At 34.8% G+C, this 16,115-nt stretch overlaps 1 protein-coding gene across 1 annotated transcript; it reads left to right on the forward strand.

Moving 5' to 3' along the window:
• Window positions 1-5,936: 5,936 nt before the first annotated feature.
• On the forward strand, window positions 5,937-15,010 carry LOC127805503 (peptidyl-prolyl cis-trans isomerase FKBP13, chloroplastic). Its single transcript, XM_052342263.1, has 4 exons — window positions 5,937-6,413; window positions 6,502-6,594; window positions 14,394-14,454; window positions 14,621-15,010. The coding sequence occupies exons 1-4, from the start codon at window positions 6,042-6,044 to the stop codon at window positions 14,749-14,751; spliced, it is 657 nt and encodes a 218-aa protein (XP_052198223.1). The 5' UTR covers window positions 5,937-6,041; the 3' UTR covers window positions 14,752-15,010.
• The last annotated feature ends 1,105 nt before the right edge of the window (window positions 15,011-16,115 follow it).

The following is a 16,115-nucleotide window of genomic DNA, read 5'->3' on the forward strand; positions in this document are numbered from 1 at the left end:
CCGTTTTTGCACAATAATAATGATAAGATTGTGTACGAAAATGATCTTTTGAGTCGGTTTTTTTTTTTTTTTAAATGACCCCTATAGTGACAATTGATTAGCCATGATCCATCCAGGTGATTAGTCAGTCATTAACCAGAAAGTTTGGGATTAAGTGAGCCTTACATGGTCAAAGATGAATGCTAGATGTTGAAGTGGTTGTGAAATTATTTAAACACCCTCAAACTTCACATTTGTGAAGGATTTTTTTCTAACTTGTTTAGGCTAAATTTGACATCATGATAGAGAGACTATAATGACCTTTTGCTTAATCAAACTTAAAATTTTCTTAGAATAAGTTTGTGTTTGACTGGTCTGCACGAGTGAGTGTGGGTTATTACATTCAAAAGATAATTGTAATTAAAACAATAAAATTGATTGATCAAGACATAAAAGTAGTAATAATGATATAACAATACAAATTTTATATAAAAAAATTTTGTGTAACGAGGTAATTCACCAATCTTCATATATTACAAGTTTTATGTAAATTATCGACTACGTAACATTACCCCCTTTCTTTTGTCAAGCTTGGGAGTGTGAATGGGTGGATCCTATTCAATATTATTAAGTGTTGAAGGAGTTATAACATCACATATTTGTATTTTTTTTTTAAATTTATTATGTTACATGTGGGTATGTAGGGAAGGCGTGGGACTAGAGTTACTTTGTTAGTGTTGGAATTTTTATTTATTATTTCTATCAATCTTTTATAATTGACTCCATGTAATGAGATAAAAGGTTGATATGTTATCGGTACTTGTTCTTAATGTTATCCTAAATAATGTACTGGGCAAAACTATCTTAGAAACAAATGTTATTGTTACATGCTACCCTAATTTGATCTTTAGAGTTATTTCAGTAGCATTTTATCCAAATTTGGTCTTTAGTTTCTTCATGTTGCTCTAAATATAGATATTTTAAGATACAAAGACATGGCAGCAACCCTTTATGTGTTACACATTTGAAATTGTTCAAGATTTTCATGATGATTAACACTTTATGTTAAAGTTGTAGATTTGAATTTTTTTTTATATTTTTTGGATATATCTATAGTTGTTTTTCATGCATTAAGAAGATTTGAAATTATTCAGAGTTAGTGCACTTAGTAATGAGCAAATGTTCAATTAGGCTTGACATTGAGATTTTAGGGGTTCTAAGTGAAATTTTATATAAGATTTTTTATATTTAAAAATAATATTACATGTAATGAATATGAATAAAATTTTTTTACTATATAAAAAATTCAAAGTAACCATAATAATAGTTTAAAATTTAAAATATTTTACTTTAAATTTACTTTTCTAACATTTTAAATAGAAAATCAACAATTAAACTATTACAATCAATTTGTTCTAACATATGTTTTTTAATAGACACAATTGTTAATCCATTCAACATTTCTTGTAATATTGTTGACCGAATGTAAGATTTTATCAACTTTAACTTTGAGAAATTTTGTTCTGCAAAGGCAATTGTAATTGATATGGTTAAAAGTATTCTATACATGATCCACATATTTGAAAAATAACAATCCATTGTCTTCATGTAATCTAACACTTCAATTGTCTTCTTAATCTCTTTTGACAAATATCTCACAACTTTTAGCTCAGAGACTAACTTTTGTCCATCAATATCTAAATCCATCTTATATCTAAAAAATTATTTTAATTTGTCACACGATCTCTTCAAACAATCATCATCGGGTTAATTACACCAATAATCACTCAACTTTGTATACTGTTACTATTTAGTTATAGAACTTTAAAATATTATCTATTAGTCACTGATATTTTAAATCCGTTATTACTTAGTCACTGAACTTTAAAATATTACATGTTAGTCACTAATATTTCAAAATTGTTTCTCATTCGTCATTCATGAACTTAAAGTTTAGTGACTAACGAGTGACGAGTGAAAAACAATTTTAAAATATTAATGACTAACAAGTAAGAATGTTATGTAACAACATGATACGTAACATTCTTACTTTTAACAAGGTTGTTTATCATAAGTTCTCAACATAACTAAAACATATCTAAATCTTCTTGAAGAAGCAAAACACCGGAACAACTTGTCAAACCTATCGAACACGTCATCTCATGTTGTTACATCACAACCATTTCATTGGCTTAGCTGCAAGTCCCAACTAGAACATTTGAATGTTCCAGTGGCATAACTAGAGTTAGATGTTAAATCATTTAAATGAATGTTCAAAACATTTACATGAATGCATGATGTAAAGACTTGAATAAACAGATACCCTAGCGTAACTTTCATGGCAAACCATCCCAGTACGAAACCCTAAGCAGTCATCCCAGCTTACACACAAGGCAACAGGATACTCCTATACGTTGTTCCGGCAACACCCTTGGAGAATTACGGCTACACTATCAATGTGGCATCACATCCCATTTACAAATATTGATATGCCAATAATATTATGCTATGTGAAAAATCATGACTATCAATGCAATAATACATGTACAGATATGTCAAGATGCATATAAATTACATATAACTTAGCAACCTTCATGAATATCATGCTCATAATAGGCAAAATATATCACATATAACTTTGTGGGGAAAACCACATGCATCAAAACTAGTTTAGGATGGAACCACTCACTTTAACTTAGCTTTTAAAGCCTTCTCAATATGCGTGTCCTGACCTCAAAACGCCTTCTCAGGTAATTTCCTAGCCAAAATCTCTAAAATATTAATTAAACGTATTTTCCTATTTTTCAGAATTTTTCCTCATTTTTTTCATTTTTTCTTATTTTTCCTTTATTTCCTTACCTTCCACGCGTTTGGGGCGTGCTCCCATGCCCTTGACTCCGATCACCTTCCCAGATTGCCTCTTCACAAGCAGGCCACCTAGTTTGCCCTTGTTTATTCAATTTTCTTCTTCATTCTTGGCCTACTCAATCTTCCGAACATGATTTCAACATTTTTGGCCCGAGATTCTGGCCAAAACACCCTTGAATGGCCAATTTTCAGTCAGCCTTCGACGAAGCTCGATGTACCCACCACTTCTCGAAACCCCATGAAACCAATACAAAAATGCTTCAAAATCTCTAGAATTGATCCTCAACACATGGGGAACAAAATCCCCTTAGCCAATATCTCAAAAACTCTCCAAAACATGGACAAATGAATGTTCCATTTTTAGCCCAAACCCTCACCTATTTATAGGCAAAATTTGGCCTATCTTCGGCCAATCAACAGCCATAGCTTTGCCCACACACTTCCTAGGCCCATGTTTGGCCATACTTTGGTAAGATCCAGCCATCCATCATTGGATTTGGCCCACAAGCGACGGTTAATCAACCATGCTGTGCGTACAATATTTTCAAAAATTGCACTTTGGCCCCAGTTTCTTTTTTTTTTTTTTTACATTTTGGCCTTTTCCTTAAAGCCCCTAAGTTATCTAATAACCACTATGCCCCATAAGTTCCAACCTCGTCCTTTCATCCCTGAAGATTTAGAAAAACCATCGTTTTGACCACCCTCAACCAAAATTAATAATTTACACTTAGGCCCGAATTTATGTTTTGATCACAAATTCTTTCGTTTCATCCCGAAACCACGTAAGCATTGTTCCTTATGAAAAATATGGACATTCTCAGGATTCTATTGACTTCTCGAAAGTCCCTTACAATCATTTGGTTTTCTAGACTGACTCATACCTGTACCAAAAACCATATCTGATTTGATTTATTTCAACGTCATAAATCACGTCTTGAGACGCTCGTCAATGACATACATTTTTTCTTAGATATCTAAGTTTCAGGGCACTCTCTGCAACTGATTCAGTCACTTGTTGTCTTTACAAACTTATTTTTTTGATATTTTAAATTCACTTAAATTACGTGACAACCTTATAAAAATATGAGATATTATAGGCATCTTTCCAAACATGTATCATAACTAACTCATAATTTTGGATATGGTCATAGGGGTTTCCCTTTCCCTAGTAAGAACTAATATGTGATATCTTGAATTTGGGCGGGAGAGATTTCACCATGATCTCAATGGTAAAAGGGGATCTTCCTTCTGTGCTAGTTTTATTGAACAGACACCAATTTTCTTTGCTTCAGCACCTGGAAATAAGAAATACCTAATTGAATTTGATTTCAAGCCTACTTTTAGTGGATACCATTCTGGTTGCTTATTGTTGACTTGAAAATAGGAATGATCTAATTGAGTTTGATTTCAAGCCTACTTTCATTTCACAATAATTCTCTTTGGGTCAAATATAGAAGCCATCAAGCAAAGATGGTCATCAATTATCCTAAAACTCTTTTAAGATGTAAACAGGGTAATTGAACCACACTCAACCCAGGGATGGGTAGCTTCACCCGTGTTTAATTATAATTTCCTAAGGCTGGTTATGGTCCTTTAAATTGATCCAATTCTCTTAACGTTGTCTTTCTTTGTCATGATATGTAAGTTTTTATGTGAGGACAAGTTTTGGTAGCAATTATTATTTAACATCCCGTTTTTCGAACACGTTATAATTTAAGATAATTTTGAGATAATAAATTTTTTTTTATTTAAAACTATAACTAAATTATATCATTACTTTTATCCATCCCAAATTTTTCATACATTTATCTCGAAAGAGAATCAATATAAACATCAAATGCGGAAGTTAAAATCAAATCTAATATTTTAACATTAATCATAATTCAGTTCTTACATTAAGGGGACATTTACTTGATAAAGACTGATTTCGTCCATACCCCCTCACAGGACCCTTGTTTCATCCCGAAACTACCACAGGGTTGATCGTTACGAAAAATCGAAACCCTTTCAAGGTTCCGTTGACTTCCTAGAAGTCTCCTACGACAATTCGATTTTTCAGCCTAAATCATTACTGCATTTTAGTTGTACCGAAAATCATCTTGATTCTAATTTTTTTTAATACCATAAATCCTATCTCGGGATACTCGTCGAGATCATATCATTTTCCTTAGACAATTACACTCTAGGGCATTCTCTGCAATTGATTCGGTACTTATAATTATAAAAAATTACACTCAAACCCCTAATTTTTTTGATAATTTCACCTATAGCTTAAGTTAAAATTACTCTTGAGCCCAAATAAAAATTTGGGATATTACACATCAGTTGTGTTTTTTATAACTATAAAGTCATGGTTTCAAGTTATGAAAGTAGTTTCTTTGTCAAAAATTAAATAAGTCCTATGCACTGGGACACCCTTTTACGTGAAAGTTACTCAATACTCATTTGGAGGTATGAATAGTCCTGAGCAAGTATTTATACGATCTTTTAGTTCATAATTCTTCTATTTATCGTTCATAATTATGATAGTTTCTATGAGAAAGAGGGAGCTGGGTTTAAGGGTCACATTAAGCTTATTCGGTTTAGAAATGAGCTCAGCTAGTTTTTCTATTTATAACCAGTATATTAGATACATGGATGCATATATATATATATATATATGCCATTTTGGTTCTTCCTTTTAAGTTTTTTTTTTTTTTTTTTTTTTCTCTTTTCTCAAATCCCCCCTTTAGTTGGTTTTCTTATCCTGAAAGTACTTATTTCCCCATGACAAAAACATGATTCCTATTTGGAAAGTACTCTGATGCTTCATACCTAGTAGGTGCGTTTGGGGGATTTTGGCCTGGAAAACTTCAGGCAAGGGCTTGATTGTTTTGCTGGTCTTATTACTAAGGTTATAGCTTTATGGGATTAGGTCAACCCCCCTATTACTAAGGTTATTCTTTTCTAATGGTTTTAAGACGCTTTATTCTTTCTTTTTTAAGCAGGAGGACAGGACTTCATATTTTTTAAAATAGAGGAATGATTCATATAATTAGGTCCTCCTTCAGGGTCATGAGTATAATTTACACTCTATCAAATAACTATTTGACCAACAGTCAATCTTTCTCGTGTGGCACTGGTCTTTAGCCTATGCTTATCTCTTCTTCCCTTATCCTAAAGCAGCAGAAGCAGCGTCCCGGGGGGGAGACATAATGAGCTCACTGTTGATTTCACCGCCAGGCCCTTATGCTCCCACAAGGCTGCCGAGAACAGCCACAAGGGCCACAACCCCTGCCAGAAGGTTACTGAGAAGAAATCGTAACACGTCATCAGAATCCTCATCAACTATCAAAATAACCTGTTCTGCTGCGGACCCGCAACTGGATTTGGATGGAAACCCAACCCTACCGGTTAGCAGAAGAGAATTAATAGGGCAAGTGCTTGGCCTTGGCCTTCTTGTTTGTATACAATCTGCAGCAGCAGCAGAGAGTCCATGCGACCTTATCGTGGCTCCTTCAGGCCTGGCCTATTGTGACAGAATCATAGGAACTGGACCCCAGGCCGTGAAAGGACAATTGATTAAGGTAACCCCAACCTTAATTCAGCTCAGCAAGAGCACCTCTCTTCCTTTCCCTTCCCTGAGGCTGAGATTCGAATTCCCTGAACGAGCAGGCGCATTATGTAGGTAAATTGGACAATGGCAAGGTCTTTGACAGCAGCTACAATCGTGGGAAGCCCCTTACTTTCCGTGTTGGAGTTGGCGAGGTACCTACCTACATAACCACATATGTATCCTCTCTTGTAAGCTGATTGCATCGATTTTTCTGTTCTCTTCCTTACAACTTCTGTTCCAAACCATTAGTATTTCTGACCTCGACTTGATAAATTGCATTTTCCATAATTGATCACTAGGTGATATAGAGAGATGCATTAGAATCCAAATGCTCTTAAGTTGAGCAAGAAAGATCAAATGTATGGATTATGGAATGCATACTCTTGCAAAAGAACACTTACAAAACAGAAGAGTTAGTACTGAAAATAATAATCAAAACCAGAATATCAAAAACAATAACACAAAGAGCATAAAAATAGAACTCCTTGTAAGGCGATTCAAGGCTCAGATTTGAGTTTGTCCAGATCATACCACTCAGGTAACACCAATCGAATAAGGCCACCAAACCACAAAGAGGCCCCAAAATCCCAAGGACTGAAACTCTTAAATGCTCAAACCCTTTTGCCGATTTACAACTCTCACCAAGAAACCACCCAAAAAAGGTCACTCACCAAGCGATCCACAAAGGAACAGAGAGCACCACTCACAAAGAAGATGGATTCAACAACAGTAGGCCAAGAGCTTACTTTTGAGAGTTTGTCGAATAGAATAAATAAAGACAACCAACGGATAGACCAAGGGATCCACAACGAAAGGAGGACCACCGTCATGAAAAAGGGAATTAGGCCGAGAAAGACAAGTAAAACTCATGAAGATCGGCCATCAAAGGAAGCTATCGAAAGAGCAAAGAGAAAGAAAGAGAATCGGCCGTCAATCAAAAAGGCAACAGAGAACACAAGAACCCTTTTATATGACATCCCTAGGGCAAGGCAAGCAGGTGATTGGGCTTGGGCTTCCTTAAGCCTTGAGCAAATGGCTTAGCCCATTTCTCCTCCAAAGGCTTAATAAAGGGGTTTATGGCCCGACTTCTAAATGAGCTACCAATGAGTGATACTTTGGACAATACTTCAATCCTAGGCCGAAGCCTATGAAAATAACTCGAAACCTCGTCATAGCCTTGGGCCTCATTAGGAAACAAAAACTAACAAATTTCCACCTGATTCCTAATGAGGCCAGCACATACAAATAACAGGCAACAAGCATATGCAACAAAATGCAAATCATGCAACAAATGCATAAGCAATTATCGAGTAACCTTACCAATGTTAAGAAGATCGAGGCAGCTTCTAAATTTAGTCACAGGCAAAATTTTAGTCCCCATATCAACAGGATTATATTCAAAAAGCACTTTTTCCAGTCTAATAATGTTTTGAGACACAATATCACAAATAAAATGCAATCTTACATCGATATGTTTCATGCATTCATGAAAGACATGGTTTTTACATAAGTGAATTGTAGATTGACTATCAGAAAAAACAGTCACATTTTCATTCAGAACACAGTTCATTAAGCAATCCCTTAAACCACAAGGCTTCCTTAATAGCTTCTATAGCAGCAATGTATTCGGACTCGGTGGTAAAGAGGGCAACTATATGTTGAAGTCGAGACTTCCAACTAATGCAAGATCCACACGAAGTGAATACATAGGATGATGTGGACTTCCTATTATCTCTATCACCAGCATAGTCTGAATTAGTAAATCTCTTTAATCTCAAACTATCTCACTACAAGAAAAATCAGTTTTAGTGACAAGTTTTGTGATGGGGATGCTCCCATCACTAATTTGTGACGGGTTTAATGATGGAAATTCGTCACTAAAATGGTTTAGTGACGGTTTGAAATTACTGTCACAAAATTGCGACAGAACAACCATTCCCGTCGCAAATCAGTGACGGGATGGCTTATCCCTTCGCAAATTAGTGACGGGAGCAAGCGTCCCGTGGCAAAACAACAACGGGATCTTCATCCTGTCGCAGAATTGCGACGGGACTGACGCACCCGTCGTAGTTCTGCGACGGGACATGTCAGCCCAGTCGCAGAATTTTCCTTAAAACCCATCCACCCCCCTTTGTTCCCTACTCCCGAATGAGCTCCCCCCCCCTTCTCACGCCATCTCACCCCCCTCTCTCTCACAATTTTCTCTTCTCTTTGCTATTCTTTTCTACGGCTACTATCTCTCAACTTTGTGACTATTTTCAGTTCTGACTTATGCTTATATATTAATCCTACATTGTAGGTGCCTCTCAAGTACTTCAATAACCATTTCACTGCTTCCCAATGATAAGGACATGGGTTTGTCATAAATCTACTAAGGGTGCTAACGGCATAAGCTAGGTCTGGCCTAGTACACACCATAAGATACATGACCGAACCTATTGCATTTGAATAAGGAATTATATTCATATATTCCTCTTCTTCCTCATTAGCAAGAGATTTATCTTTAGATAATATGAAATGGTTTCCTAAAGGTAATGATACTGATTTGCTATCATGCATGCCAAATCTTTCTAGAACCTTTAACACATATGATGTTTGATGCAAAAATAACATGGAATTTGACCTATCTCTTACAATTTTCATACTTAGAATCCTCTTAGCCATACATAGGTATTTCATGTCAAATTCTCCACCTAAAGCAGATTTTATGCTATTGATCTTTTCAACATCAAGGCCAATAAGAAGCATGTCATCAACATAAAGTAAAAGGAACACACAGTCATCTTTATTTTTATGCTGAAAATATAAGCAATGATCAAAATCACTTCTTTTAAAACCAATTGATTTAACAAAGGAGTCAAAACGTTTATACCATTGTCTTTGGGGAATGCTTTAAACCATATAAGGATTTTTTTAAGAAACACACAAAATATGATTTTCTTTTATCTTCAAAACCTTTGTGTTGAAACATAAAGATTTTTTCTTCTAAATCACCATGCAATAAAGCAGTTTTTACATCTAGTTGTTCAAGCTCCCAGTCAAAATATGCAACTAATGCAAGCATAACATGTATGGTGGTATACTTAACAACGGGCGAAAAAATCTCATTATAATATATCCCTTCCTTTTGTGTGAATCCCTTAGCTACTAACCTAGACTTAAACCTTATTGGTTCACTATCACTTGTACCCTTCTTAACCTTATAAATCCACTTGCAACCCACAATAGACTTGTCCTTAGGTCCAGGGACTAACTCCCAACTTTGGTTCTTGTTAAGGGAACTTATCTCATTTTTCATTGCTTCCATCCACTCTTTGGAATATTTGCTTCTCATGGCCTCCTCATATGTGCTAGACTCATTTTCAGCTAGCTCTTGGTAGCTAGCATATGTTAATTTGAAATCTGATGCTAACCTTTGAGGTAACCTATGAGATCTTCTTTCCCTATCTCGGGCTAGCTGATAATCAGAAACTAATGGTTGATCATTAGGATTTTCTTCTCTTGTTTCTCTCTCCTCATCTATTTCAGGTTGATTTTGACTCTCTACCTCACTAGAGGTTGTAGGGGTACTCTCCACCTCATCTGAGGATATAGGAGCGTGGGTACTCGAGTTCTTCAACTCTTCTTGAGGACTCTTATCCCCATTGACTTTGTCACCACTAAGCTTTGAATAAGGCATTTCAGATTTATTAAATGTGACATCTCTACTAACAATAATCATTATCCCCTTTTGGCTTCTATCCCACAGCCTATACCCTTTTACTCTATCAAAGTAGCTTAAGAAAATACATTTCCTAGCTTTAGGCTATAATTTTCCCTCATTTTGATGAGAAAAGGTAGCACAACCAAAGGTTCTAAGAATTGAATAGTCAGCACATTTCTCATGCCATTTTTCATAAGGAGTGTTACCATTTAAAGCAACTAAATGAGTTAGGTTAACTAGGTAACATGCAGTCATAGCAACTTCTTCCCACAGTAACTTAGGTATATTTGAACTAATCATCATACACCTAACCTTGCCTAGAATGGTCATATTCATCCTTTCAGCCACTCCATTATGTTGAGGAGTGTAAGGAACTGTTTTATGCCTTGTAACTCCATATTCCTTGCATAAGTTGTCAAAATCAGAATTACAAGATTCTAGACCATTGTCAGTCCTAAGGAATTTTATTTTCTTGTTCGTTTGATTCTCTATTTGAGTTTTTCAGTTTTTAAAACTTTTAAAAGTTTCAAACTTATCTTTCAAGAGAATAACCCAAACTCTTCTAGAGTAATCATTAATCATGGACAAGAAATACCTATTACCACCTGACGTGGGATCTGACGCTGGTCCCTATAGATCTGAATGAATGTATTCTAAAGCTCTAGTAGCTCTATGGACATTAGAAGAGAAAGACAACCTATGATGCTTTCCAATGACACAATGATCATAGAAAGGGATATCAAACACAAAGTCTTTACCAAACACCCCCTTATCACTTGGTAACTTAAGCCCTTTAACACTCACATGGGCTAACCTATTGTGCCACTTGATAGTGGCATCAAAGTTGATTGATGCAATGTGGGATCCTAGGTTATTTATTATCTCAGCATTTGATACATAAATCCCATTTCTTCTTACCCTCTTACAAACCACCATTGCTCCTTTAATCATTTTTAACATTCAATTTTCAATTTTTTCGATAAGACCACTCTTTTCTAACTCCCCCACTGAAATTAAATTCCTAGCCATTTAAAGTATATACCTAACATCTTTTAATTTTAAGACATAGCTAGTGTCTAACTTAACAGAGATGTCTCCTACCCCAATGACCTTATATGCAATCTTACTACATACTATGGCATGCCCACCTTCAAATTCATGCAAATTTTCAAACCAATGCTTTTGTGATGTGACATGAAATGATGCACCTGAATCTAAGATCCATTCATGCATGTTTGACCTAGATGCAACATTTATTTCAGTAGAGTCAGAATCTAAGAGCATGTATACTTTACTAGGGTCATATGAGGTTACTACATTAACATTTTCTTGATCCCTACCCTTTTCTTTATTTTTATTTTTCTCGGCATAACAATCTTTAATAAAGTGCTCAAATTTACCACACCTATAGCACTTCTTACCCTTCCCTCGGTTTTTAGATTTGGACATACTTCTACCCTTTTTCTTACCACCTCCCTCTTGACTCTTAAATTGGGACCCCTTTCTCATCATATGGACCTCACCATGTCTTTTCTCATATTTTAGTTCCATTTCTTTACTTCTTAAAGAATCTATGACAACTTCATGTGTTAAGGTATCTCTACCATACTTAATGGCATTTTTAACCTCTTTATAGATATCAGGTATAGCATTTAATAAGATCACAGCCTTATATTCTTCGAATACTGTTTCACCACAATTAGTGATATCTTAAACTAATTTTTTGAAGACATCTAAGTTGTCATCTAGATCCTTAGAGGGATCAATCTTAAAACTGAAAAAACTTTCTAACAAATAGAGTTTATTTGGTGTGAATTTTTTCACATACAATTTTTTCAGTTTTTCCCATAGTTCTTTAGTTGTGTCAAGTTTTCCTACTTTCCTTAACACTGAATCAGAGAGATGTAAGATTATAGAAGTATATGACAATTCATCAACTTCAAGTTTTTGTTTTTCTTTAATACCTTCAGGGTATTTTCCATCTATAATCTTAGATACTTTTTGTTATACTAAAATTCCCTTTATTTTTTGTTGCCATATAGAAAAGTCTCCCTTCCCATTGAAAACCCCCAATTTGAAGTGTGTGGTCATATTCACTAAGTATATGAATTACATAGAGAATGTGCAGCCTAATTAAATTAATGCGAAACACACAGTTAAAATTTAACTTAGGCAGCAGATTCTCAGAGGGATAACAAGAACAAGATTAAACAGAGACAAATAAATTGATCAATAAAATAAACAGTATTATGAACCTGATTGCACACAGCAAAGTAACAGATATCACACAACAGATTATCTGAATGCACACAACAAATTATATATAGGCATAGAAAGGAATTTCACAGAACATAAATTACAAGACAAAAAAACTAAAATAAGCTGATACAGATTTACCGGACTAGATCTCAAGTATGAGATCTAGAATGAACACAGGTCGGGCCCTGCGGACCTACCAGCCTCCACGCGCCACAGCCTGCAGCTACACATGTCGTCTCCGACCGATGAGTGGGCTGACACGCGCCGATCAGGGTGATGCTACTCGGTCGGACAATCACGGATATGGGGTTGGTTTACCTCGAATCACTCACTGCACAAAGCAATCGAAGTTAGACAATTCGGATTCAATGTAAACCCTAAAACTCTTACCGTGTAAATCGATCGAGAAAACAAGAGGGGTTTTTCGATTAGGTTTTGATTTCGCAGAACCTAGGAGCCACACGAGGCTCTGATACCATTTGTTGCGGAAGAACACTTACAAAATAGAAGGGTTAGTACTAAAAATAATAATCAAAACCAGAATATCGAAAACAAGAACACAAAGAGCATAAAAATAGAACTCCCTGTAAGGTGATTCAAGGCTCAGATCTAAGTTTGTCCAAATTATATCACTTAGGTAACACCAATCGAATAAGGCCACCAAACCACAGAAAAGCCCAAAAGAGAGAATCAATCGTCAATAAAAAGGGCAACATAGAACACAAGAACCCTTTTATATGACATCCCTAGGGCAAGACAAACAGATGAGTGGGCTTGGGCTTCCTTAAGCCTTGAGCAAATGGGCTTAACCAATTTCTCCTCCAAAGGCTTAATAAAGGGGTTTATGGGCTGCCAATGAGTGATACTTTGGATTATACTTCAATCATAGGCCGAAGCCTATAAAGATAACTTGAAACCTCGTCATAGCCTTGGGTCTCATTAGGAAACAAAAACCAACATATACTTCGTCGCCAATTGTACCTTATCTTTAACCCTTTTGGTTGGTGGCACAACATTCATTATGTCAATTAACTTTTAAAAGTTACATCAAAATATATAGAATAACTTAGCAACATATTCAACATAGAAACACCTATTAAAATGTATGGAAGGAAGGTTTAGTAACAATTGAAATTTGTATGATGTTTGGTGACAAATAAGGTTTTTAATAAAGTCATCCGAAAAAAAAAATCGATTTAAATATTTTCAATAAACTATTCATAAATATGGGATGATTATTAAGGATTACTCATAGAATTAAGGTAGGAAACTAAAATAGGTCCAATGCTTTATTATTATCATTATTATCAACCAAGTTATGGTTGGTAGTATGCCCCATATTTATAGAATGTCAAGTGACAATGCAAATTCATACAAAAAAATAATGTAGAAAAATTTTACAATTACTATAAAAATTTCAGGTTTTAGCCACGGAAAGATTATTATTATAAGTAAAATTTCGGGTTTAGCGATGCAAATTCATACAAAAATTTTGGGTTTCGGGTTGATGTATTATTATAAGTAAAATTTTTGGAATCAGATTTTTTAAGTAAATGTTCATCTGGTTTAGATCTATTAATTCATTTGTGCATGTGTTCTACTTCCGTGGTATATATATATAGTTAAGTTGTAATATCTAGTCATTTTGCAGCTTTACACTTGAGATTAATTTTGGCTACTTCTTGTTTCCCTGGTACACGTGAGAGAAGTTTTGATTAGTTACCAATTTGATATTCAATGAATTTGTAGATAAATGCATATATATAGACAAACATGCAAATATATATATATATATATATACCCACCTGCAGCAAGCACTTGTATATATATATCTAGTGAATCGATCTTGAACGCCACAGATACATATGTATCTATTTGCCTATTAATGTTGTGTCATTCTGTTTGGAATAATGAGCACTACTGTGTGTGGAGTACGTGAAGGCTTCAATGAACAACCATGCATACTGGTGTGTTTTGTTCATCTGACAGGTTATCAAAGGTTGGGATGAGGGTATTCTAGGTGGCGATGGAATTCCTCCCATGCTTGCTGGTATGAATACATATACATCATGCATATATATATATATATGCGTCGTCCACGACTCATCAACTTGAATATTAATTTTCTATTTATATAATACGTTCATGAACTAATTATAATTCTCCTAATATATATAATCGACTTGAGCTTTATTAATAAACTAATTAATTAATAGGAGGAAAACGTACACTGAAGCTTCCTCCAGAACTAGGATATGGCATGAGAGGAGCTGGGTGTAGAGGAGGTTCGTGCATAATTCCTCCTTCTTCGGTTCTTCTCTTTGATGTGGACTTCATCGGCAATTGAAGCAGCAGCAGTTAACAATAATTTATATTATCACATGTGAAACCAATCCATTATCTTACCTCCATGCATGGTTAAACCGAATGGCTTCCATTCCACTAATCTTCTTTTATTATTTTATTTTATGCAAGACTAAAATAATAATAATAATAATAATAATAATAATAATAATAATAATAATTGGTAAAAGTAATAAATTATCAGTATATTTATCTACACTTGAGATATAAATTCAAATGTGCATGTGTATACATCCAACTAAGCAAGCTGTCTATTCTTCATTAATTTATTCAGTTACTATTGGTGTTCGGTTCATATTGTAACACCCGCTTTCTCGGGCGCGTTATATATTGGGACAATTTCGGGACAATAAATTTTTTTCTTTCAAACATTAATGCTATACCACATCATTCCTCGAAATCGTCCCAGAATTCCCATTTATTTATCTCGAAAGATAATCACTTACACTTCAAATACAGAAGCAATGATCGAAACCTGATATCTTAACATTAATCATAAATAAATTATTACATCTTCAACATTCCTCAAAACGTTCAGAATCTAAAGTAGCAGAACTTAAATACATGGGCTACATAACATACATTTCATTCTTCATGCACCCTGCTAAGTGTCATTTCATGCCTCATTTACCCTCGAATCTGCTACAATCTCCACCTTGAACGTTTGAATATTCTAGGGACAAAGCCCAAGTTAGATGATAATCATCTAAGTAAGGGTACATAATGTTGTGTCATGTGTGTATGCAATGTCTTTCATCGTAGGTGTCAATTGCACCCCTCAATGCTACCTATCATTTTTGCGGCCACCTCTTTCTAGGCCGAGGTGTATGGGTGCACCCTTGGTAAAGCAGCGGTGCTAGTTCGTACTCCCTACGGCCACAAATGAGCGTGATCGATGATATCAACATGTATTTATGCATTTCACAATCATGTATGCAGTCTACGTGATGGATACATATCAGGGCATGTCAATATGATGAATACATTTTCGAGGAACATAAATCACTTACAACAAAACATTTCCATAAACTAACTTAAATTGGGAAGTACCACTTACCTTCTCAAGTTTATCGGGCTACCTCAAAATTCGCACAAGCCACTTCAATTCAAGCCTCGAAATATCCTAATCACCATATTTATTTAAATAAACATTAAAACCTATTTTTCCATAATTTCTAGCATTTTCTATAATTTGCTCTCTATTTCTTCCTATTTTTCCTCAATAATTCCAAATTAAATATTTCTAAAATATTTTCTCAATTATTTCACTACAAAAATTCATAAAATAATATTCTTCAATTTCTGAAATTTTCTAGAGAATTTTACTTACCTTGACTTAGCATCTCT

The sequence above is a fragment of the Diospyros lotus genome, chromosome 7 (genome assembly GCF_014633365.1).
Source record: "Diospyros lotus cultivar Yz01 chromosome 7, ASM1463336v1, whole genome shotgun sequence".
Lineage (NCBI taxonomy): Eukaryota > Viridiplantae > Streptophyta > Magnoliopsida > Ericales > Ebenaceae > Diospyros > Diospyros lotus.